At 51.2% G+C, this 22195-nt stretch overlaps 1 protein-coding gene, 3 non-coding genes and 1 pseudogene across 4 annotated transcripts; 4 read left to right on the top strand and 1 right to left on the bottom strand.

The window, feature by feature from the left end:
• The first annotated feature begins 1109 nt into the window (after positions 1–1109).
• LOC140455697 (U1 spliceosomal RNA) lies at positions 1110–1273 on the top strand. Its single transcript, XR_011952961.1, has one exon. It is a non-coding gene; the product is annotated as a U1 spliceosomal RNA (small nuclear RNA).
• A 2269-nt stretch (positions 1274–3542) lies between these two features.
• LOC140455031 (uncharacterized) lies at positions 3543–7350 on the top strand. Its single transcript, XM_072549703.1, has 2 exons — positions 3543–3676; positions 5648–7350. Exon 2 carries the CDS (start codon positions 6528–6530, stop codon positions 7179–7181), a length of 654 nt encoding a protein of 217 aa, XP_072405804.1. The 5' UTR covers positions 3543–3676; positions 5648–6527; the 3' UTR covers positions 7182–7350.
• Positions 3768–3931, top strand: LOC140455748 (U1 spliceosomal RNA). Its single transcript, XR_011953011.1, has one exon. It is a non-coding gene; the product is annotated as a U1 spliceosomal RNA (small nuclear RNA).
• A 107-nt stretch (positions 7351–7457) lies between the features above and the next one.
• LOC140455851 (U1 spliceosomal RNA) lies at positions 7458–7622 on the top strand. The gene has a single exon (XR_011953080.1). It is a non-coding gene; the product is annotated as a U1 spliceosomal RNA (small nuclear RNA).
• Positions 7623–17220: 9598 nt separating this feature from the next.
• On the bottom strand, positions 17221–17361 carry LOC140455759 (U1 spliceosomal RNA; annotated as a pseudogene).
• Positions 17362–22195: the final 4834 nt, after the last annotated feature.

Raw genomic sequence — 22195 nt, 5'->3', positions numbered from 1 at the left:
CCACACTAGGCCTCCAGAACACTGTGTGCTGGCTCACAGCTGCTCCACACTAATCCAGGCCTCCAGCCTACTCTGTTCTGCCTCTCAGCCTCACCACACCACTCTAGGCCTCCAGCCCAATGTGTGCTGGCTCACAGCTGCCCTGCACTGATCCAGGTCTCCAGCCCACTTTGTTCTGCCGCACAGCTGCTCCGCAGTAATCCAGGTATCCTAATTTAATCTTGTCCCATTTGTCAGCACTTGGCCCTTATCCCTCTGAACCCTTCCTATTCATTTCGCCATTCAGATGCCTTTCGCATGTTGTAATTGTACCAACCTCCATCACTTCCTCTGGTAGCTCATTGCGTCCACGCAGCACCCCTCTGTGTGCAATAGTTGCCCCCTAGATCCCTTTGAAATCTCTCCCTTCTCACCCGAAACCTATGCCCTTTAAATTTGGAATCCTTTACCCCAGGGAAAGCAGCAGGTAAATCAGACGCGGAAGAAAAGGACGATTACATTTTAATCACAGGCCAGTTTATTTTACACAGAGGGTGGCGAGTGCTCGGAATGTGCAGCCAGACGAGGCGGTGGTCTCAGTTTCGTGTCTCGTCCAACATAATGTTGAAAAATATGTTTCCCTGGCACCCTTAATCTTGTATGTGATTTCAACCTGAAGTCACTAATCTGATTGAAGAGAGATTTGCAAAGCTGCAGCTAGACATTGTAGAAAGTCGAGGCAAATTGGTTTTAAAAACTGCTTCCAGTTTCACAATCAAAGATTGTAAGTTGCTTTTATTCGCGTTGACATCAAATTCGGACGAGTGTTTGAAAAGAAAGTTGGAACTTTCCTTCCTCTTTTTCCGCGAATCAGGAGGCAGCCTGAAGGAAACAGGGGCGGGGCGCGTCCTTTGAAGGGATACATGCAGATAAGCAGTGCAGGCGCAGCCGTGGGTGGTATTTGAGTAAAACGGGAGTCCTGGAGACATTCGGTGATCCATTTGAAGAATGAAGCTGATCGACAGGCAGGGCAGGTTGAGTAAGTGAATGTTCGATGTTGCAAAAGTGAGTGAGTGTGAGAGTGAGAGGGAGCGGCTGTTGTGGGGTGTGAGCGAGTGTAAGCGCTGAGCATACTTACCTGGCAGGGGAGCTGACATGATCAGTGCGGTGGCGCTCCCAGGATGAGGCTATCCCATTGCACTTTGGGTGTGCTGACGCCTGCGATGTCCCCAAATGCGGGATACTCGACTGCAAAATTTGTGGTAGTGGGGGACTGCGTTCGCGCTCTCCCCTGATATACAAACTAATGGCAGAATCTAAATTGCCCTTTTTCTGTAGGCAGTGCTGTTATACTGCAGCTTGCCTTCTCACGGCTCCGTTAACTTCCCTCTCGAAGCAAGATCCGTCCTAACTTTAAAACCGTTAGGCGGCCCCCATACCTCTGCTGCATATATGACCATTTCCCTCTATTGCCTCACGATATCTCTCTACATGCTCCTTAAACACCTTCCCTCTTAACTGCTCTCAGTCACCATCTGCTCCATGTCTTACCACCATTTGCTGCTTCGTCAACCTACCAAGCAAGGGCATCAACACCCTGAGCGACAAAGTGCAAAATCCAGCCCACCTCACGCCTGGGGGGAGCAATCTTCCGCCTTCGGACCCTCCAACCACACAGCATCAATGTTGACTTCAGCCGTTTCCTCATCTTCCACCCCCACCTCATCTCAGACGCGCCCCTCCACTTGACTTGTCCCACCTGTCCATTTTCCTTCCCACCTATCCACTCCACACTCCACGGTGACCTATCCCCATCAATGCTCCCCAACCCCCACCCACTTGCATGTACCTATCACCTTCACAGCAAGCTTCCCCCAGCTCCACAACCACCTCCAGTCCAATTACCGCTTTCGCTCTGCTCCAAGTCTCCAGTCTGCTCCAATTCAGCTCTCAGCTATTATGTACTGATACAGGCCTCAGCCATTCTGTACTGACCCAGGCCTCGAATCCTGTCCCATCCAGCTCTCAGCCATTCTGTCCTGACGCAGGCCTCTAATTCGCTCCCCCCCATCCAGCTCTCAGCCATTCTGTCCTGATACAGGCCTCTAATCCTCTCCAGTCCAGCTCTCAGCCATCCTGTATGGATACAATCCTCTAATCCGCCCCCATCCAGCTCTCAGCCATTCAGAACAGATACTGGCCTCTAATCCACTCCAATCCAACTTTCTGCAATTCTGTACTGATTCAGGCCTCTAATGCAGACTCATCCAGCTCTCAGCCATTCTGTACTGACACAGCCCTCTAATCCGCCTCCATCCAGCTCTCAGCCATTCTGAACTGATCCAGGCCTCTAATCCTGTCCCATCCAGCTCTCAGCCATCCTGTACTGATCCAGGCCTCTAATCCACTCCAATCCAGCTCTCAGTCATCCTGTGCTCATCCGGGCCTCGAATCAGCTCCAATCCAGCTCTCAGCCATTCAAGGCTGTTGCATCTCTCCATCGGCTCTTCTTCAGCTCTCAGCTGCTCCACACTGATCCAGGCCTCTGGCTCACTCTGTTTTGCCTCAAAGCTGCTGTGCACTGATCCAGGCCTCTGGCTCACTCTATTCTTCCTTACAGCTGCTGCACACTAATCCAGGCCACCAGCCAATTCTGTTCTGCCTCTCAGCCTCTCCACACCACACTAGGCCTCCAGAACACTGTGTGCTGGCTCACAGCTGCTCCACACTAATCCAGGCCTCCAGCCTACTCTGTTCTACCTCTCAGCCTCACCACACCACTCTAGGCCTCCAGCCCAATGTGTGCTGGCTCACAGCTGCCCTGCACTGATCCAGGTCTCCAGCCCACTTTGTTCTGCCGCACAGCTGCTCCGCAGTAATCCAGGTATCCTAATTTAATCTTGTCCCATTTGTCAGCACTTGGCCCTTATCCCTCTGAACCCTTCCTATTCATTTCGCCATTCAGATGCCTTTCGCATGTTGTAATTGTACCAACCTCCATCACTTGCTCTGGTAGCTCATTGCGTCCACGCAGCACCCCTCTGTGTGCAATAGTTGCCCCCTAGATCCCTTTGAAATCTCTCCCTTCTCACCCGAAACCTATGCCCTTTAAATTTGGAATCCTTTACCCCAGGGAAAGCAGCAGGTAAATCAGACGCGGAGGAAAAGGACGATTACATTTTAATCACAGGCCAGTTTATTTTACACAGAGGGTGGTGAGTGCTCGGAATGTGCAGCCAGACGAGGCGGTGGTCTCAGTTTCGTGTCTCGTCCAACATAATGTTGAAAAATATGTTTCCCTGGCACCCTTAATCTTGTATGTGATTTCAACCTGAAGTCACTAATCTGATTGAAGAGAGATTTGCAAAGCTGCAGCTAGACATTGTAGAAAGTCGAGGCAAATTGGTTTTAAAAACTGCTTCCAGTTTCACAATCAAAGATTGTAAGTTGCTTTTATTCGCGTTGACATCAAATTCGGACGAGTGTTTGAAAAGAAAGTTGGAACTTTCCTTCCTCTTTTTCCGCGAATCAGGAGGCAGCCTGAAGGAAACAGGGGCGGGGCGCGTCCTTTGAAGGGATACATGCAGATAAGCAGTGCAGGTGCAGCCGTGGGTGGTATTTGAGTAAAACGGGTGTCCTGGAGACATTCGGTGATCCATTTGAAGAATGAAGCTGATCGACAGGCAGGGCAGGTTGAGTAAGTGAATGTCCGATGTTGCAAAAGTGAGTGAGTGTGAGAGTGAGAGTGAGCGGCTGTTGTGGGGTGTGAGCGAGTGTGAGCGCTGAGCATACTTACCTGGCAGGGGAGCTGACATGATCAGTGCGGTGGCACTCCCAGGATGAGACTATCCCATTGCACTTTGGGTGTGCTGACGCCTGCGATGTCCCCAAATGCGGGATACTCGACTGCAAAATTTGTGGTAGTGGGGGACTGCGTTCGCGCTCTCCGCTGATATACAAACTAATGGCAGAATCTAAATTGCACTTTTTCTGTAGACAGTGCTGTTATACTGCAGCTTGCCTCCTCACGGCTCCGTTAACTTCCCTCTCCAAGCAAGATCCGTCCTAATTTTAAAACCGTTAGGCTGCCCCCATACCTCTGCTGCATATGTGGCCATTTCCCTCTATTGCCTCATGATATCTCTCGACATGCTACTTAAACACCTTCCCACTTAACTGCTCTCAGTCACCATCTGCTCCATGTCTTACCACCATTTGCTGCTTCGTCAACCTACCAAGCAAGGGCATCAACACCCTGAGCGACAAAGTGCAATATCCAGCCCACCTCACGCCTGGGGGGAGCAATCCTCCGCCTTCGGACCCTCCAACCACACAGCATCAATGTTGACTTCAGCCGTTTCCTCATCTTCCACCCCCACCTCATCTCAGACGCGCCCCTCCACTTGACTTGTCCCACCTGTCCATTTTCCTTCCCACCTATCCACTCCACACTCCACACTGACCTATCCCCATCAATGCTCCCCAACCCCCACCCACTTGCATGTACCTATCACCTTCACAGCAAGCTTCCCCCAGCTCCACAACCACCTCCAGTCCAATTACCGCTTTCGCTCTGCTCCAAGTCTCCAGTCTGCTCCAATTCAGCTCTCAGCCATTATGTACTGATACAGGCCTCAGCCATTCTGTACTGACCCAGGCCTCTAATCCTCTCCAGTCCAGCTCTCAGCCATCCTGTATGGATACAATCCTCTAATCCGCCCCCATCCAGCTCTCAGCCATTCTGAACAGATACTGACCTCTAATCCACTCCAATCCAACTTTCTGCAATTCTTTACTGATTCAGGCCTCTAATGCAGACTCATCCAGCTCTCAGCCATTCTGTACTGACACAGCCCTCTAATCCGCCTTTATACAGCTCTCAGCCATTCTGTACTGATCCAGGCCTCTAATCCTGTCCCATCCAGCTCTCAGCCATCCTGTACTGATCCAGGCCTCTAATCCACTCCAATCCAGCTCTCAGTCATCCTGTGCTCATCCGGGCCTCGAATCAGCTCCAATCCAGCTCTCAGCCATTCTGTACTGATCCAGGCCTCTAATCCTGTCCCATCCAGCTCTCAGCCATCCAGTACTGATCCAGGCCTCTAATCCACTCCAATCCAGCTCTCAGTCATCCTGTGCTCATCCGGGCCTCGAATCAGCTCCAATCCAGCTCTCAGCCATTCAAGGCTGTTGCATCTCTCCATCGGCTCTTCTTCAGCTCTCAGCTGCTCCACACTGATCCAGGCCTCTGGCTCACTCTGTTTTGACTCAAAGTTGCTGTGCACTGATCCAGGCCTCTGGCTCACTCTATTCTTCCTTACAGCTGCTGCACACTAATCCAGGCCACCAGCCAATTCTGTTCTGCCTCTCAGCCTCTCCACACCACACTAGGCCTCCAGAACACTGTGTGCTGGCTCACAGCTGCTCCACACTAATCCAGGCCTCTAGCCCACTCTGTTCTGCCTCTCAGCCTCACCACACCACTCTAGGCCTCCAGCCCAATGTGTGCTGGCTCACAGCTGCCCTGCACTGATCCAGGTCTCCAGCCCACTTTGTTCTGCCGCACAGCTGCTCCGCAGTAATCCAGGTATCCTAATTTAATCTTGTCCCATTTGTCAGCACTTGGCCCTTATCCCTCTGAACCCTTCCTATTCATTTCGCCATTCAGATGCCTTTCCCATGTTGTAATTGTACCAACCTCCATCACTTGGATCGTTTGGTTGTGCTGACCTGCTCTTGGTGGATCTTCATGATGGCTTCGACCCAACGCCAATTCAGGTACCAGCCAACCTCTGAGCTATGGCCTCAGCAGCCACTTGCAGCCCTGGCAACGTCATTCGGAACACAGTCAGGGTGACCGTGAAGAAGGTGGCAGAGCACACACCGGTGGGTTGGAGGTTATTTGTGAAGAAAGTTCTGCTGGAGTGCTGCGGGCTCGCAGTAGTGGACGTATACTGCCTCCAGTATTTCCTTGGCGCCGGCTACTTCGATGTGACCTTCAGAAGCGTGAAGCAGTGCGAACAGCTCCTGAAGGTCTTCAAGGTGAAGGAAGGGGAACTGCTGTTTTCCATCTTGTCAGCGACCCCATTGTGTGTGCTTCCTGCACAGAGGAATCGGGTTGTTACAATCCATATGTACAACCCCTATGTTCCAGCGGCTGATGTCCTGACCTTCCTGGGAAGGTACGTCCAAGTTGAGGGAGACGCCACTGATGTGATCAACCCCTTTGGGATCTGGACCAGTAAGCGCCAGGTCAGGGTAACTCTGAGGGCCTATGATAGTGTGAAAATCCTCCACCCACCCTCGAGCTTCGCAATTGGAGGGAGCAGAGGCTACCTGACATATGCAGGGCAGCCGAAAGTGTGCCGAATCTGCAGGAAGTCGGGACACGTGGCGGCGGATTGCAAAGTGACCATCTGCAGGAACTGCAAACAGGAGGGTCACTTGACTAAGGACTGTCAGGAAGAAAAGAGCTGCAACCTGTGCGGAGAGGCGGGCCACATGTATAAGACCTGCCCAAGACGGGGGGGGGGCCCACTTACGCACAGATGGCTGGAGGTGGCAATGTGAGCCGTGGACCCCCAAAGACCAGTAAGGTCCACCCAGACAGCAGGGAAACGGAGTCTGGTGGCACCCAGAAAGAAGAACAGGCTGGAGTGGAGGAGGCGGCAGCCAGCGGAGAGACACAGCAGCTGATCCTCACTCTAGCCGGGCAGATGGAAGAAATGGAGGAGGAGGTAATCAAGCAGGCAGAGGAGTGGATACCTGTTAAAAACAGGAAGAGGAAATCTTGCCAGGCCCCCAAAGCCTCCCCGCAAAAGGGGAAAGGACAGCTGCACGAGGGAGGGATGGCCAGCTCTTCGGAGGGGGATGATGGACGCAAAGAAGGCCATCACCACCAGAAGAAGAGACAGAGTGCCGTCGGTAAAAAGGAGGGTATTTCCTCCCAACCAGGAAACAACGAACCCCCCGAAGTCCACTCTCCACCCAGTGAGAACCAGGGGGTACACACTGCCCCACAACTTCAGGCAACCGAGAGCTGTGATCCTCTGACAGTCCCATTGTCAGACACAGAACTGGACAGTGAGGACCCTTGCCTTGGCTCAATGACACCAGAGCGGGTAAATGACCCCAGTGAGGAGCTGGATAGCTACCTCAGCCCAGCGAAGGTCCAGCAGTTCGTGCTTACCTTGGGGATGTAGACAGCCACCCCAGAGACAGGACAGTCAAATGGACAATGGTAACCCCATAAACTGGGGGTTAAAGAATGTTCACTTGCTTTCATATAACAGGGCACCCACTCAGTAGGTGGGTTCCGCTGAAGCCACAGCCAAATACCAAGAGACTGGATGGTTAATAAAGGTAACTGTTAATAGGATAACTATATATTTGATTGATTCAATCTGTGCTTTGCAATGTTAAGACATGCACTGTATATAACTATGAACGATATGGAAAATTGTACAAGTACCAAAGATTTATTTATATGAATAAAGTATATTTTGAAATTAAAAAAATGGTGTTCCCTGGACGAGGCTATCCCATTGCACTTTGGGTGTGCTGACGCCTGCGATGTCCCCAAATGCGGGATACTCGACTGCAAAATTTGTGGTAGTGGGGGACTGCGTTCGCCCTCTCCCCTGATTTACATACTAATGACAGAATCGGAATTGTACTTTTTCTGTAGGCAGTGCTGTTATGCTGGAACTTGTCTTGTCACTCCTCCGTTAACCCCCAGGTTTGCTCGGGCAGTCTTTGGTATACCTTTCTTCCCTCTCCAAGCAAGAGCTGTCCTAACTTTAAAACCGTTAAGCGCCCACCAAACCTCTGCTGCATATGTGACTATTTCCTCACGATATCTCTCAACATGCTACTTAAACACCTTCCCTCTTAACTGCTCTCAGTCACCATCTGCTCCATGTCTTACCACCATTTGCTTCTTCGCCAACCTACCAAGCAAGGGCATCAACACCCTGAGCTACAAAGTGCAAAATCCAGCCCACCTCACGCCTGGGGAGAGCAATGCCTCATCTTCCGCCTTCGGACCCTCCAACCACACAGCATCAATGTTGACTTCACCCGTTTCCTCATCTTCCACCCCCACCTCATCTCAGACCCGACCCTCCATTTGACTTGTCCCACCTGTCCATTTTCCAACCCCCACCTCATCTCTTTTATCTCCAAGGTTTCGTACAATGTTCCAGAAACTTCCTCGCGTGCCTCCTTTCGCGTTCTGGGATATTTCCCCATCAGATCCAGGGGACTTGTCCACCTTAATGATTTTTAAATAAAGGCCCCCAACCCCACCTCTTGTTTAATGTTGAACTGCCCGGAGTACCAACATACCTGTCTCTAAACTTCCCACCCCCCTTGCCCTTCTGCTTTGTGAATACTGATGCAAAGTATTCGCTCCCAACATCACCCACTTCCACCAGCTCCACACACAGATTTAGGTTCTACTGTATCACGTGTACTCAAGTACAGGAGTACGGTGGATAGTATATAATGTCGCCACACACGGGGTCACCTTCCAAATAAACTGTAGCACTAACTATTAAAAGTTTAAACGAAAAAAACCACCCAACACCAGGCTATCGTCCAACAGGTTTTATTTGGAAACACAAGCTTTCGGAGCAGAGATAGAGGACACAGAATTTCTACCAAAAACACCGGCGTCTCCAAATCATCACCGAACATAGTTCGAGGCTGGGGATCAGGCCTTGATCGCGGATGGAGATAAGTCCTTGATCGCGGATGGAGATAAGTCCTTGATCGCGGATGGAGATAAGTCCTTGTTCGCGGATGGAGATAAGTCCTTGATCGCGGATGGAGATAAGTCCTTGATCGCGGATGGAGATAAGTTCTTGTTCGCGGATGGAGATAAGTCCTTGTTCGCGGATGGAGATAAGTCCTTGATCGCGGGTGGAGATAAGTCCTTGATCGCGGATGAGGATCAGCCGTTGATTGGAGAGTTGAGTCTTTCACACCCAGAGCCAGATACCAGGCAGGGATCAGCAAACAATCTGGCGCCTTCGGTGACCTGTGGGGAAAGGAAACAAAGTGGTTAAGGTTTCAACTTGCATCTGGACAGCATTATCACGGCCGCACTGCTCGAGTAACTAACGTAACTAACTCAGTCATAACAGAAAAGTCAACCTTCCCCTCGCACCGCCTCCATCAGACACACTTGGGAAAGGGACAGCACCAGGTTAAGGAAAAGGAAAGTAAAAGGAAACATCCATTAATCTCGAATTGAAGTCAAAGTTGTAGTGACTCTGAAATAACCAAATAAGATAGCTTACCTTGAACTCTGACCCCACCAACCACGATTAGCCAGACCTGTGGAAAACATTCGGCCCCTCGCTGAGCTCCAACATTTCCTGCTGGAACGAAGAACTGCAGCCGCTGGAAACCTGAAACAGAAAAGACTGGAGAAGGGAGAAAGTGTAGTTCAGTTGGAGACTCCCGACTCGAAACCGGTTACTTTCTGAGCTAACCTTTCAAAAAAAAAGAGGAAGTAAGATGGAAGAGAATGGCAGAAGATAGGGTAGAAGTAGAGGGATAGAATGAAGGTAATCCATACAGGCTGGATCCCAGCTGAGACTAGCAGAGGAGTGATTTCGGTGGGAAAGCCACAGCAAATCCTCCTGAGCTGAGTCTCCAGCTGCAGATGCAGATATAGACGTGTTGAGCAGCTGGATTTCGTCCAAGTGAAGTGAAGAGAGCGCTGAGCTTGGGTAAAGCCTTTGCTTGATGCAGCCGCCCGAGTGGTTGGTGTCCTCGAAGAGTCCCATCAGGCAAAGTCTGGCTGGCTTCTTGCAGGACCATGAGGGCCGAGCTCTGGAAGCGCAGGTGGGTCTTGAAGCCCTGGGCGATGTCCCGTCGCAGGCGCTGGAAGGGCAGCTTGCGGATCAGCAGCTCGGTGGGGTTCTGGTAGCGGCGGATCTCTGGCAGTCCCACGGTCCTTTCCCCTCCCAGTGAACTTCAGCGCCGTCTGCTTCGTCCTCGCCACACACTCTCTCCCCCTCCCGCCCACTCTCTCCCATCCCCACCCACTCTCTCCCATCCCCACCCACTCTCTCCCATCCCCACCCACTCTCTCCCAACCCCTCCCATCCCCACCCAGTCTCTTCCATCCCCTCCCACTCTCACCCATCCCATCCCTGTCGCTCCCGTTTTCCCGCCCAGTCTCTTCCATCCCCTCCCAGTCTTTCCCTCCCCTCCCAGTCGCTCCGGTTTTCCCGCCGAGTCTCTCCTCTTCCCGCCCAGTGTCTCACTCACACCGCCCCTCCTTTTAAAACGGCTGAGCCGCTGGCGGCTGGCGCCCGGCGTTTTGTGATTGGTTCAGTAAAGCCCGCGTCTGATTGCCGCATAAAGCGCCCCCGCTGATCTCACTGATTGGTTGATATTGCGCTTTGTGATTGGACGGTTTGACAATCCGGGAACAATCACCCCCATATTTGGGAAACTCTGTGTTGCTGGACAGAATTGCATCAGGCTGCCTTATTAGGTTATGATGCTCGTGTTCAGCACAGGGTGCTGTTGTTTTGAGCGCAAAACTTTGTTTCTATTTTGTATGCTTTGTTCATACAAATCTTTGTTAGATTCACAGCTGATGGTGCCATTCACATTCAGAGAACAGGTTCAGTCGTGGATATCACTGGATTAAATGCCCATCCTCTTGGCTTCAGCTTGGGTCACTCAGCACATCGTCCTGGACCTTGGAATGTGCCAGTCTGCAACACTCAGTCAGGGGCTGGGAGATTTGTCAGAACCAAAGCAGTTATTTTGTCACATAATAAAAGCCTGGAAACCATTTTGAATCTTATGTTAGTGTCTGTCTGTCATACACTGTTCCCTGGCTCAGTGAGGTGGTTGAACTTGCAGCTGCACAAATACCTAACAGTGAAGTCTTTCCCAGCTCTTCCTTTACAAGAACCTCTTGTGTACAGACACTTGCTTATCAGCAACTAACCAATGCTGTACAGACACTATGTGACTGAGGCTAGTGACTGGGCAAAGTGCCTGAACTCGCCTTATCCCCTGATGACAGGGGAGTTTCGAAGGGGATTAGAAGTTAGTAATTATATGCCGGTGGTACCAGATTATAGTCCAAAAGGCTTATTGGGAAGTAAGCTAGTGTTTCCAAATAAACCTGTTGGACTATAACCAGGTGTTGTGTGGTTTTTAACTTGGTCCACCCCAGTCCAACACCAGCTCCTCCACATTATGGTTCCCTGAAGTTAGAGAATAATTTCTTGTAATAAAGATCGATTCTTGTTCAATGCAGAAACCTGGTCGGAAGTCGGGGAAACTGGGGAATACTTATTATTAATGTTCCTAATGACACTGGGAACAATGAGGCTTGACTAACAGCCACCTCAGTGATTTATAACAAGATGTAATGTGTACAAGGTCATCGAGTCTCGGAGATGTACAGCATGGAAACAGACCCTTCAGTCTAACTCCTCCATGCTGACCACATATCCTAAATTAATCAACTCTCTTTTGTCAGCATTTGACCTATATCCCCCTGAACCTTTTCAAGTTTCACAACAGCCTTCCTACAGCAGGGAGACCAGAACTGAACGCAATATTCCAAAAGCGACCAAACCAATGTCCTGTCCAACTACAACATGACCTCCAACTCCTATACTGAAGTGAACTGTTAATCTGCGACAGCCCATTTTGCTCTCTGTAATAATTGAGAAATCACAGCTGAAAAGGAAAATAGTTTCTTGTTGGACACCAAAACAGAGCCACTACTTGTTTTGTATATGAGCTAGTCCCAGCCTGGGGCAGACATTTCTGCAGACCCATCCCTGAGTCTGCTTTGTAAAGGGCTCAGTTGATGCATTCCAACTATATCACTCAATGCCTCTCACTGCCCAGACTGGTGGCTGGTCGCTTGCTGTTTTGAGCCAGAGCATGGAGATGGGCAGGTTTGTACTTTTTCTTTGTTGCACAGGCTCATGTGTACAACATTGAGAGGTCACATGATAGAGAATTCATGGTGCCTTTTTGAACACCTATGTATCCCTTGGTCTGCCACTTAAACAGATCTCGGCTTGCAACTTGCAGCGTTCCAGGAATGGGGCAGACCAGGATTAATCTTTGTGCATTTAGGGAAGAGATGGAATCCACACAAGTGGGGAAACAGGCCATTCGGCCCAACAGATCCACACCAACCTTCCAAAGGGCATCCCACCCACACCCTGTCCTCCTCATGGCCAATGCACCTAGCCTGCACGTGGGCCATTCCACCCTAACCTGCACATCCCAGGACACTATGGGGCAAATTACAGTGGCCAATCCACCTAACCTGCACATCTTTGGATGGTGGGAGGAAACCGGAGCACACGCAGACACAGGGAGAATGTACAAACTGAACACAGACAGTTGCCCGAGGCTGGGATTGAACCAGGGTCACTAGCACAGTGAGGCATTGGTGCTAACTACTGAGTAACCGTGCCATATCTCTCTCTCTCTCTCCCTTCCATGACACCTTCTACTGCTATTGCTAAAGCATCTCACTTATATAACAATGTCGGAACTCAAGAGGTGGGAGCGGAATTGACTAATTGAACCCCTTGAGTCTGCTCGACCATTTAATATGACGAAAACTAATCTCATCCCAGCTTCAACCCCACTTTCCTTCTCACTCTGCATATCCCTTCAACCATCACTAATTGAAAATCTGTCTATCTCCTCCTTAACTTTAATCAATGTCCTGGCATCCACCACACTCTGGGCTGATCAATTCATAACACTTCCTCCTTATTACTCTTTTAAATTGGATACCTCTTAGTCTCAATTTTACTTCATTCTCTCATGGGATATGGGCATCGCTGTCTGGGCCCAGCATTCACTCCCTGTCCCTAGTTACCCCCTTCTTAAGATGATGGTGAGCTGCCTTCTTGAATCACTGCTGCCCACCTGCTGTGGGTTGACCCTCAATGACTTAGGGAAGGAATTCCAGGATTTTGACCCAGTGACAGTGAAGGAACGGCGATATATCTCCACAGTGTGGGAACAGGCCATTCAGCCCAACAGGTCTACACCAACCCTCCGAACAGCATCCTACCTAGACCCATGAGGGTAACACGGTGGCTCAGTGGTTAGCACTGCTGCCTCACAACACCAGGGACCCAGGTTCAATTACAGACATGGGCGACTGTCTGTGTGTAGTTTGCACACTCTCTCTGTGTCTGCGTGGTTTCCTTCAGGTGCTCCGGTTTCCTCCCACAGTCCAAAGATGTGCAGGTCAGGTTAATTGGCCATTCTAAATTGCCCATAGTGTTAGGTGCATTAGTCAGAGGGAAATGGGTCTGTCTGGATTACAGGGTAGGTGTGGACTTATTGAACCAACGGGCCTGTTTCCACACTGTAGGGAATATAATCTAATCTAATCCCTTCTTGATGGTGAGTGGCTTGGATGGCAACTTGCAAGAGGTGGTGTTCCCGTGTATCTGCTGTCCTTGTCCTTTTAGATTGAGGTAGGCTAGATTGCAAGGCGCTGTCTGAGAATCTTTGGTGAATTTCTGCAGTGCCAACTTTAGGTACATTTAAGTTGTCATTGGACAAGCATATGGATGTACATGGAATAGTGTAGGTTAAATGGGCTTCAGATTGGTATGACAGGTCGGCACAACATCGAGGGCTGAAGGGCCAGTACTGCGCTGTAATGTTCTATGTTCTATCTTGTAGATAGTGCACACTACTACTACAGAGCATCGGTGGTGGAGGAAGTGGATGCTTGTGGATGTGGTGCCAAACAAGCAGGGGGCTGCTTTGTCCTGGATGGTGTCAAGCTTCTTGAGTGTTGTTGGAGCTGCACTTTGTAGGTGGTGGACAGGCTTTGGGGACTCAAGAGATGCGTTACTCGCCAGAATATTCCTAGCCTCTGACCTGTTCTTGTAGCTGCTGTGTTTATGTGGTAAGTCCAGTTGAGTGTATGGTCAATGATAACCCCCAGGATGTTGATAGTGGGGGATTCAGTGAGGGTGACACCATTGAATGTGAAGGGACATGGTTAGATTGTCTCGCATTGATGACGGTCATAGCCTGGCAATTGTGTGGTGTGAATGTTACTTGTCACTTGTCAGCCCAAATCATGTAAACTTGAATCACTGGGCGGGAAGGGGAGAGACTGGGCGGGAAAATGGGAGAGAGTGGGTGGGATGGGCGAGAGTGGGTGGGGATGGGAGAGACTGGGAGGGGATGGGCGAGAGTGGGAGGGGATGGGAGAGAGTGGGTGGGGATGGGCGAGAGTGGGCGGGGATAGGCGAGAGTGGGAGGGGATGGAAGAGACTGGGCGGGAGGGGATGGGAGAGAGTGGGCGGGAGGGGGAGAGAGTGGGAGGGGATTAGATTAGATTACTTACAGTGTGGAAACAGGCCCTTCGGCCCAACAAGTCCACACCGCCCCGCCGAAGCGCAACCCACCCATACCCCTACATCTACCCCTTACCTAACACTACGGGCAATTTAGCATGGCCAGTTCACCTGACCTGCACATCTTTGGACTGTGGGACGAAACCGGAGCGCCCGGAGGAAACCCAAGCAGACACGGGGAGAATGTGCAAACTCCACACAGAGAGTGGCCTGAGGCGGGAATTGAACCCGGGTCTCTGGCACTGTGAGGCAGCAGTGCTAACTACTGAGCCACCGTGCCGCCCAAAAAATAACCAAATAACTGGGAGGGGATGGGAGAGAGTGGGCGGGAGGGGGAGAGAGTGGGAGGGGATGGGCGAGAGTGGGCGGGAGGGGGAGAGAGTGTGTGGTGAGAACGAAGCAGACGGCGCGGAAGTTCACTGGGAGGGGAAAGGACCGTGGGACTGCCAGAGATCCACCGCTACCAGAACCCCACCGAGCTGCTGATCCGCAAGCTGCCCTTCCAGCGCCTGCGACGGGACATCGCCCAGGGCTTCAAGACCCACCTGCGCTTCCAGAGCTCGGCCCTCATGGTCCTGCAAGAAGCCAGCCAGACTTTGCCTGATGGGACTCTTCGAGGACACCAACCACTCGGGCGGCTGCATCAAGCAAAGGCTTTACCCAAGCTCAGCGCTCTCTTCACTTCACTTGGACGAAATCCAGCTGCTCAACACGTCAATATCTGCATCTGCAGCTGGAGACTCAGCTCAGGAGGATTTGCTGTGGCTTTCCCACCGAAATCACTCCTCTGCTAGTCTCAGCTGGGATCCAGCCTGTATGGATTACCTTCATTCTATCCCTCTACTTCTACCCTATCTTCTGCCATTCTCTTCCATCTTACTTCCTCTTTTTTTTTGAAAGGTTAGCTCAGAAAGTAACCGGTTTCGAGTCGGGAGTGTCCAACTGAACTACACTTTCTCCCTTCTCCAGTCTTTTCTGTTTCAGGTTTCCAGCGGCTGCAGTTCTTCGTTCCAGCAGGACATGTTGGAGCTCAGCGAGGGGCCGAATGTTTTCCACAGGTCTGGCTACTCGTGGTTGGTGGGGTCAGAGTTCAAGGTAAGCTATCTTATTTGGTTATTTCAGAGTCACTACAACTTTGACTTCAATTCGAGATTAATGGATGTTTCCTTTTACTTTCCTTTTCCTTAACCAGGTGCTGTCCCTTTCCCAAGTGTGTCTGATGGAGGCGGTGCTAGGGGAAGGTTGACTTTTCTGTTATGACTGAGTTAGTTACGTTAGTTACTCGAGCAGTGCGGCCGTGATAATGCTGTCCAGATGCAAGTTGAAACCTTAACCACTTTGTTTCCTTTCCCCACAGGTCACCGAAGGCGCCAAATTGTTTGCTGATCCCTGCCTGGTATCTGGCTCTGGGTGTGAAAGACTCAACTCTCCAATCAACGGCTGATCCTCAATCCGCGATCAAGGACTTATCTCCATCCGCGATCAAGGACTTATCTCCATCCGCGATCAAGGCCTGATCCCCAGCCTCGAACTATGTTCGGTGATGATTTGGAGACGCCGGTGTTTTTGGTAGAAATTCTGTGTCCTCTATCTCTGCTCCGAAAGCTTGTGTTTCCAAATAAACCCTGTTGGACGATAGCCTGGTGTTGGGTGGTGTTTTTCGTTTAAACATTTAATAGTTAGTGCTACAGTTTATTTGGAAGGTGACCCCGTGTGTGGCGACATTATATACTATCCACCGTACTCCTGTACTTGAGTACACGTGACACAGTAGAACCTAAATCTGTGTGTGGAGCTGGTGGAAGTGGGTGATGTTGGGAGCGAATACTTTGCATCAGTATTCACAAAGCAGAAGGGCATAGTGGGTGGGAAGTTTAGGGACAGGTATGTTGGTACTCCGGGCATTTCAACATTAAACAAGAGGTGGGGTTGGGGGCCTTTATTTAAAAAGCATTAAGGTGGACAAGTCCCCCGGATCTGATGGGGAAATATCCCAGAACGCGAAAGGAGGCACGTGAGGAAGTTTCTGGAACCTTGTACGAAATCTTTGAGATAAAATAACAGCTGATTTGGGACACTGAAAGCAACATTGTAAATCCTAATGGCACGCTGGCTTTGTTTCTGCGCTGTGTGACTGACATAAAGCTGGGTGGGAGGGCGTGCTGTGGGGAAGATGCTTGGCAGACCGAGTATAATGTGGATAAATGTGAGGTAAACCTACCAACAGTGGCTAAGGGCAAGAGTGGCAGAGGTGATCAAGTTGTGTTTAATTCCTCCACCCCCATCGTGGCATTACCGTCACTGAATTTCCCATTATCAGTATTCCCAGTGACCAGATACTCATCTGGACGAGCCAGATAAATATCTCACCTCGTCAGTGTGGAGTGGATAGGTGGGAAGGAAAATGAGATGAGGTGGGGGTGGAAGATGAGGAAACGGGTGAAGTCAACATTGATGCTCTGTGGTTGGAGGATCCGAAGGCGGAAGATGAGGCATTGCTCCCCCCAGGCGTGAGGTGGGCTGGATTTTGCACTTTGTCGCTCAGGGTGTTGATGCCCTTGCTTGGTAGGTTGACGAAGCAGCAAATGGTGGTAAGACATGGAGCAGATGGTGACTGAGAGCAGTTAAGAGGGAAGGTGTTTAAGGAGCATGTCGAGAGATATCGTGAGGCAATAGAGGGAAATGGTCACATATGCAGCAGAGGTATGGGGGCCGCCTAACGGTTTTAAAGTTAGGACGGATCTTGCTTGGAGAGGGAAGTTAACGGAGCCGTGAGAAGGCAAGCTGCAGTATAACAGCACTGCCGACAGAAAAAGTGCAATTTAGATTCTGCCATTAGTTTGTAAATCAGGGGAGAGCGCGAACGCAGTCCCCCACTACCACAAATTTTGCAGTCGAGTATCCCGCATTTGGGGACATCGCAGGCGTCAGCACACCCAAAGTGCAATGGGATAGCCTCATCCTGGGAGCGCCACCATTTTTTAAATATTTAAAAATATACTTTATTCATGTAAATAAATCTTTGGTACTTGTACAATTTTCAATGTCGTTCATAGTTATATACATTGCATGTCTTAACATTACAAAGAACAAATTGAATTAATCGAATTCACAGTTATCCTATTAACAGTTACATTTATTAACTATCCAGTCTCTTGGTATTTGGCTGTGGCTTCAGCGGAACCCACCTCCTGAGTGGGTGCCCTGTTAAATGAAAGCAAATGAACCTTCTTTAACCCCCAGTTTATGGGGTTACCATTGTCCATTTGACTGTCCTGTCTCTGCGGTGGCTGTCTACATCCCCAAGGTAAGCACGAACTGCTGGACCCTCACTGGACTGAGGTAGCTATCCAGCTCCTCACTGGGGTCATTTACCCGCTCTGGTGTCATTGAGCCAGGGCAAGGGTCCTCACTGTCCACTTCTGTGTCTGACAATGGGACTGTCAGAGGATCACAGCTCTCGGTTGCCTGTAGTTGTGGGGCAGTGTGTACCCCCTGGTTCTCACTGGCTGGAGGGTGGACTTCGGGGGGTCCGTTGTTTCCTGGTTGGGAGGAAATGCCCTCCTCTTTACCGACGGCGCTCTGTCTCTTCTTCTAGTGGTGATGGCCTTCTGTGCGTCCATCTTCCCCCACCGAAGAGCTGGCCGTCCTTCCCTCGTACAGCTGTCTTTTCGCCTTTTGCTGGGAGGCTTTGGGGGCCTGGCAGGATTTCCTCTTCCTGTTTTTAACAGGTATCCACTCCTCTGCCTGCTTGATTACCTCCTCCTCCATTTCTTCCATCTGCCCAGCTAGAGCTAGGATCAGCTGCTGTGTCTCTCCGCTGGCTGCCGCCTCCTCCACTCCAGCCTGTTCTTCTTTCTGGGTACCACCAGACTCCGTTTCCCTGCTGTCTGGGTGGACCTTACTGGTCTATGGGTGTCCACGGCTCACATTGCCACCTCCAGCCATCTGTGCGTAAGTGGGGCCTCCCCGTCTTGGGCAGGTCTTATACATGTGGCCCGCATCTCCGCACAGGTTGCAGCTCGTTTCTTCCTGGCAGTCCTTAGTCAAGTGACCCTCCTATTTGCAGTTCCTGCAGATGGTCACCTTGCAATCCGCCGCCACGTGTCCCGACTTCCCGCAGGTTCGGCACACTTTCGGCTGCCCTGCATATGTCAGGTCACCTCTGCTCCCTCTAATTGCGAAGCTCGAGGGTGGGTGGAGGATGTTCTCACGATCATCGGCCCTCAGAATTACCCTGACCTGGCTCTTACTGGTCCAGATCCCAAAGGGGTTGATCACATCAGTGGCTTCTCCCTCAACTTGGACGTACCTTCCCAGGAAGGTCAGGACATCAGCTGCTGGAACATAGGGGTTGTACATATGGATTGTAACAACCCGATTCCTCTGAGCAGGAAGCACACACAATGGGGTCGCCGACAAGATGGAAAACAGCGGCTCCCCTTCCTTCTCCTGGAAGACCTTCAGGAGCTGTTCGCACTGCTTCACGCTTCTGAAGGGCACATCGAAGTAGCCTGCCCCAGGGAAATCCTGCAGGCAGTACACCTTTTTTTAAATATCAAAAATATACTTTATTCATAAAATGATTTGATGGTCTGTACATTTGGTCATGCCATACATATGTCAACATTTATATACACAGATCAGAATTTATCATTGTTATATACAGGTCTGTGCATTTCTCAATTTTATGCACATATATTTGGCTGAGGCATCAGCAGAGCCCAAAAAAACGTCCGCATGGGCCCCCTGTTCTTCTTTAGGCAGGCCGATCTTACACGGTGGTCTTTCCCCACCGCGCCTTGGCGGCAGCTGCCCCAAGCTTCAGCACATCCCTCAACACGTAGTCTTGGACATTGGAATGTGCCAGTCTGCAACACCCGGTCGGGGTCAACTCCTTCAGCTGGAAGATCAACAGGCTTCGGACCGCCCAGAGAGCGTCCTTCACCGAGTTCATGATCCTCCAGGCGCAGTTAATGTTCGTCTTGGTGTGAATCCTGGGGAACAGGCCGTAGAGCATGGAGACCCACGTCACAGCGCTGCTCGGGACGAACCTCGACAAGCACCACTGCATTCCTCTCCAGACTTCCTCTGCAGAGGCACATTCCAGAAGGAGGTGTGTGACAGTCACGTCCCCACCGCAGCCACTTCGAGGGCAGCGTGCGGTGCGGCAGAGAGTCCGGGCGTGCATGAAGGATCTCACAGGCAGAGCCCTTCTCACCACCAGCCAAGCCATGTCTTGGTGCTTGTTGGAAAGTTGGCCCGGTGACTGCAGCGGCACAGCTTCTGGGAATAGGCCAGACCTGTGCCACGTATAATAGCAAAGACAGTGCCTCACACCTGATGACCAGATTTTTTCCCGTGATGGAGAGCGACTGTAGCTTCCATCTGCCCAGTTTCTGCCTCACTTTGCTGATACGCTCCTCCCAAGACATGGCACACGCCCCAGCCCCCCCCGAACCAAATACCCAGCACCGTCAGGTGTTCCGTCCTGACGGTGAAGGGGATCGAGGATTGGTCGGCCCAGTTCCCAAAGAGCATGGCCTCGCTCTTGCCTTGGTTTACCTTGGCCCCCGAGGCCCATTCTAACTGGTCACATATGCACATGAGTCTGCGCACGGACAGTGGATCCGAGCAGAAAATGGCAACGTCATCCATGTATAGGGAGGGCTTAACCTGCTGCCAGGAATTGTCACCCCTCTCAGGCTCGCATCCTTCCTGATGTACTCGGCAAATGGCTCTGTGCAGCACACAAACAAGGCAGGAGAGAGAGGGCAGCCCTGCCTGACTCCAGATCTGACTGGGAAGCTATCTGATTCCCACCCATTGATTGAGACTGCACTGACAATGTTGGTGTAGAGCAGTCTGATCCAATAGCAGATTCCCTCCGCAAAGCCCATTTTAGAGAGAACATCTCTCATATACCTGTGTGATATCCTGTCAAAGGCTTTCCCCTGGTCCAGGCTGATCAGGCAGGTGTCCAATCCTCTGTCCTGTAGTTGATCGTATCCCTGAGGAGTGCGAGACTCTCAGCGATCTTCCTGCCCGGTACAGCACAGGTTTGGTCCGGGTGGATCACCGACCCCAGAGCAGACCTGACCCGGTTGGCGATGACCTTTGACAGAATTTTGTAATCCGCATTCAACAGTGAGATTGGTCTCCAATTTTTGAGTTCCTCCATCTCCCCCTTCTGCTGGTAGATGAGGGTGATGATGCCTTTCCTCATGGATTCACTCATGGTACCTGCCCGAAGCATACTGACATACACCTCCAGCAGGTCCTGGCCGATCAAGTCCCACAGAGCGGAATCGAGCTCGACCGGTAAGCCGTCACTTCCGGGAGTTTTATTCTTTTCGAAGGTCTCGAGGGCCTTGGTCAGCTCATCCAGAGATAGCGGCTGGTCCAGCCTCTCTCGTGTTCTGTTGTCTAAGACCTCCGTGATAGAGGACAGGAATGACCGGGAGGCCGCGCTGTCGGTCGGATTCGCATCATACAGTCTGGAATAGAAGGATTTACTGATCCTCATGACGTCTGCCTGAGATGACGTTATTGAGCCATCTTCTTCCTTCAGGCTGCTGAGCACGGAGCTCTCTTTGTGCACCTTCTGGAAGAAGAAACGTGAGCACAACACGTCCTGCTCCACCGAGCGGACCTTGGACTGGAAGATTATCTTGGAGGCCTCCGAAGCAAACAGTGAGGCTTGCTGGCCCTTCACCTCCTTAATGTCCTCCGTGACATCCAACCCCATCGTCTGTAGCAGGAGCAGGTTCTGCATTCTTTCCTGGAGCTGGGACAGTTTTCCCTGCCTCTTTCTCGCCTCCTGAACACCTTTCAGGATGAAGAACCTCTTGATGTTCCCTTTTACTGTTTCCCACCAGTCTGCTAGGGACTCAAAGAGGGGCTTCTCGGTTCTCTAACCTGCATAGTCCCTTTTGAGCGCCTCAATGTTTCCCGGGGTCAACAGCTTTGTGTTCAGCTTCCACGTTCCCTTAACAGCCTGCTGTTCGTCCTGTAGGTGACAGTCGGCCAGCAGGAGGCAGTGGACAGAGAAGAACACCGGCTTGACGTCGGTGGATCTGACCGAGAGCGCTCGCAACACAAACAGGTAATCTATCCTTGAGCGGATAGACCCGTCTGCCCGTGACCAGGTGTATCTACGCTGCGCTCCATCTGCAGGGGTGCTGAAGATGTTGTGCAGCTTGGCATCTTTTACTGTGTCCATCAGGGCTCTGGACGTGGCGTCCGGTTTACTGTCCCCCCCGCCGGATCGTCCATCTGCATCAATGATACAGTTGAAGTCTCCAGCCACAATGACCAGCCTGGACGTAGCCAGCAACAGTGGAAGCTGCTGCAGGCTGGCCAACCGTTCACTCTTACCCACTAGGGCGTACACATTAATCAGTCTCAGGGGAGCATTCCTGTACATGACATTGGTGACGAGGAGGCGCCCGCCCACCACCTCCTTAACCTCGGAGATGGTGAAGTTGCCTCCCCGCAACAGGATACCCAGGCCGGAGGTGCGGCTATCGTTGCCCCCCAACCAAACTGACAGCCCATGGGCCCACAAGCTCGACCATCTCCTGTCGCTGCTGAGGTGCGGTATCCCACACTCCTGCAGAAACAGGGCATCGACTTTAACGTTGGCCAGGAAGGCCATCGTAGAAACATACTGCGTAGCCGATTTGATGCTACGCACATTGATGCTGGCAATTTTTAACCCCATTTTAACAGTTTACGAGGTTAACAGTGTCCATTTGCTGCTGGTCTTGCCCCTCTGGGGGTAGTTGTGTGCATTCCCATGGTGACGGCAAACTGCTGGACCC

This window comes from Chiloscyllium punctatum, chromosome 30 (assembly GCF_047496795.1).
Source record: "Chiloscyllium punctatum isolate Juve2018m chromosome 30, sChiPun1.3, whole genome shotgun sequence".
Classification (NCBI taxonomy): domain Eukaryota; kingdom Metazoa; phylum Chordata; class Chondrichthyes; order Orectolobiformes; family Hemiscylliidae; genus Chiloscyllium; species Chiloscyllium punctatum.
Note: the sequence above shows the minus strand (reverse complement) of the source record. Positions and strands in the feature narration are given on the sequence as shown.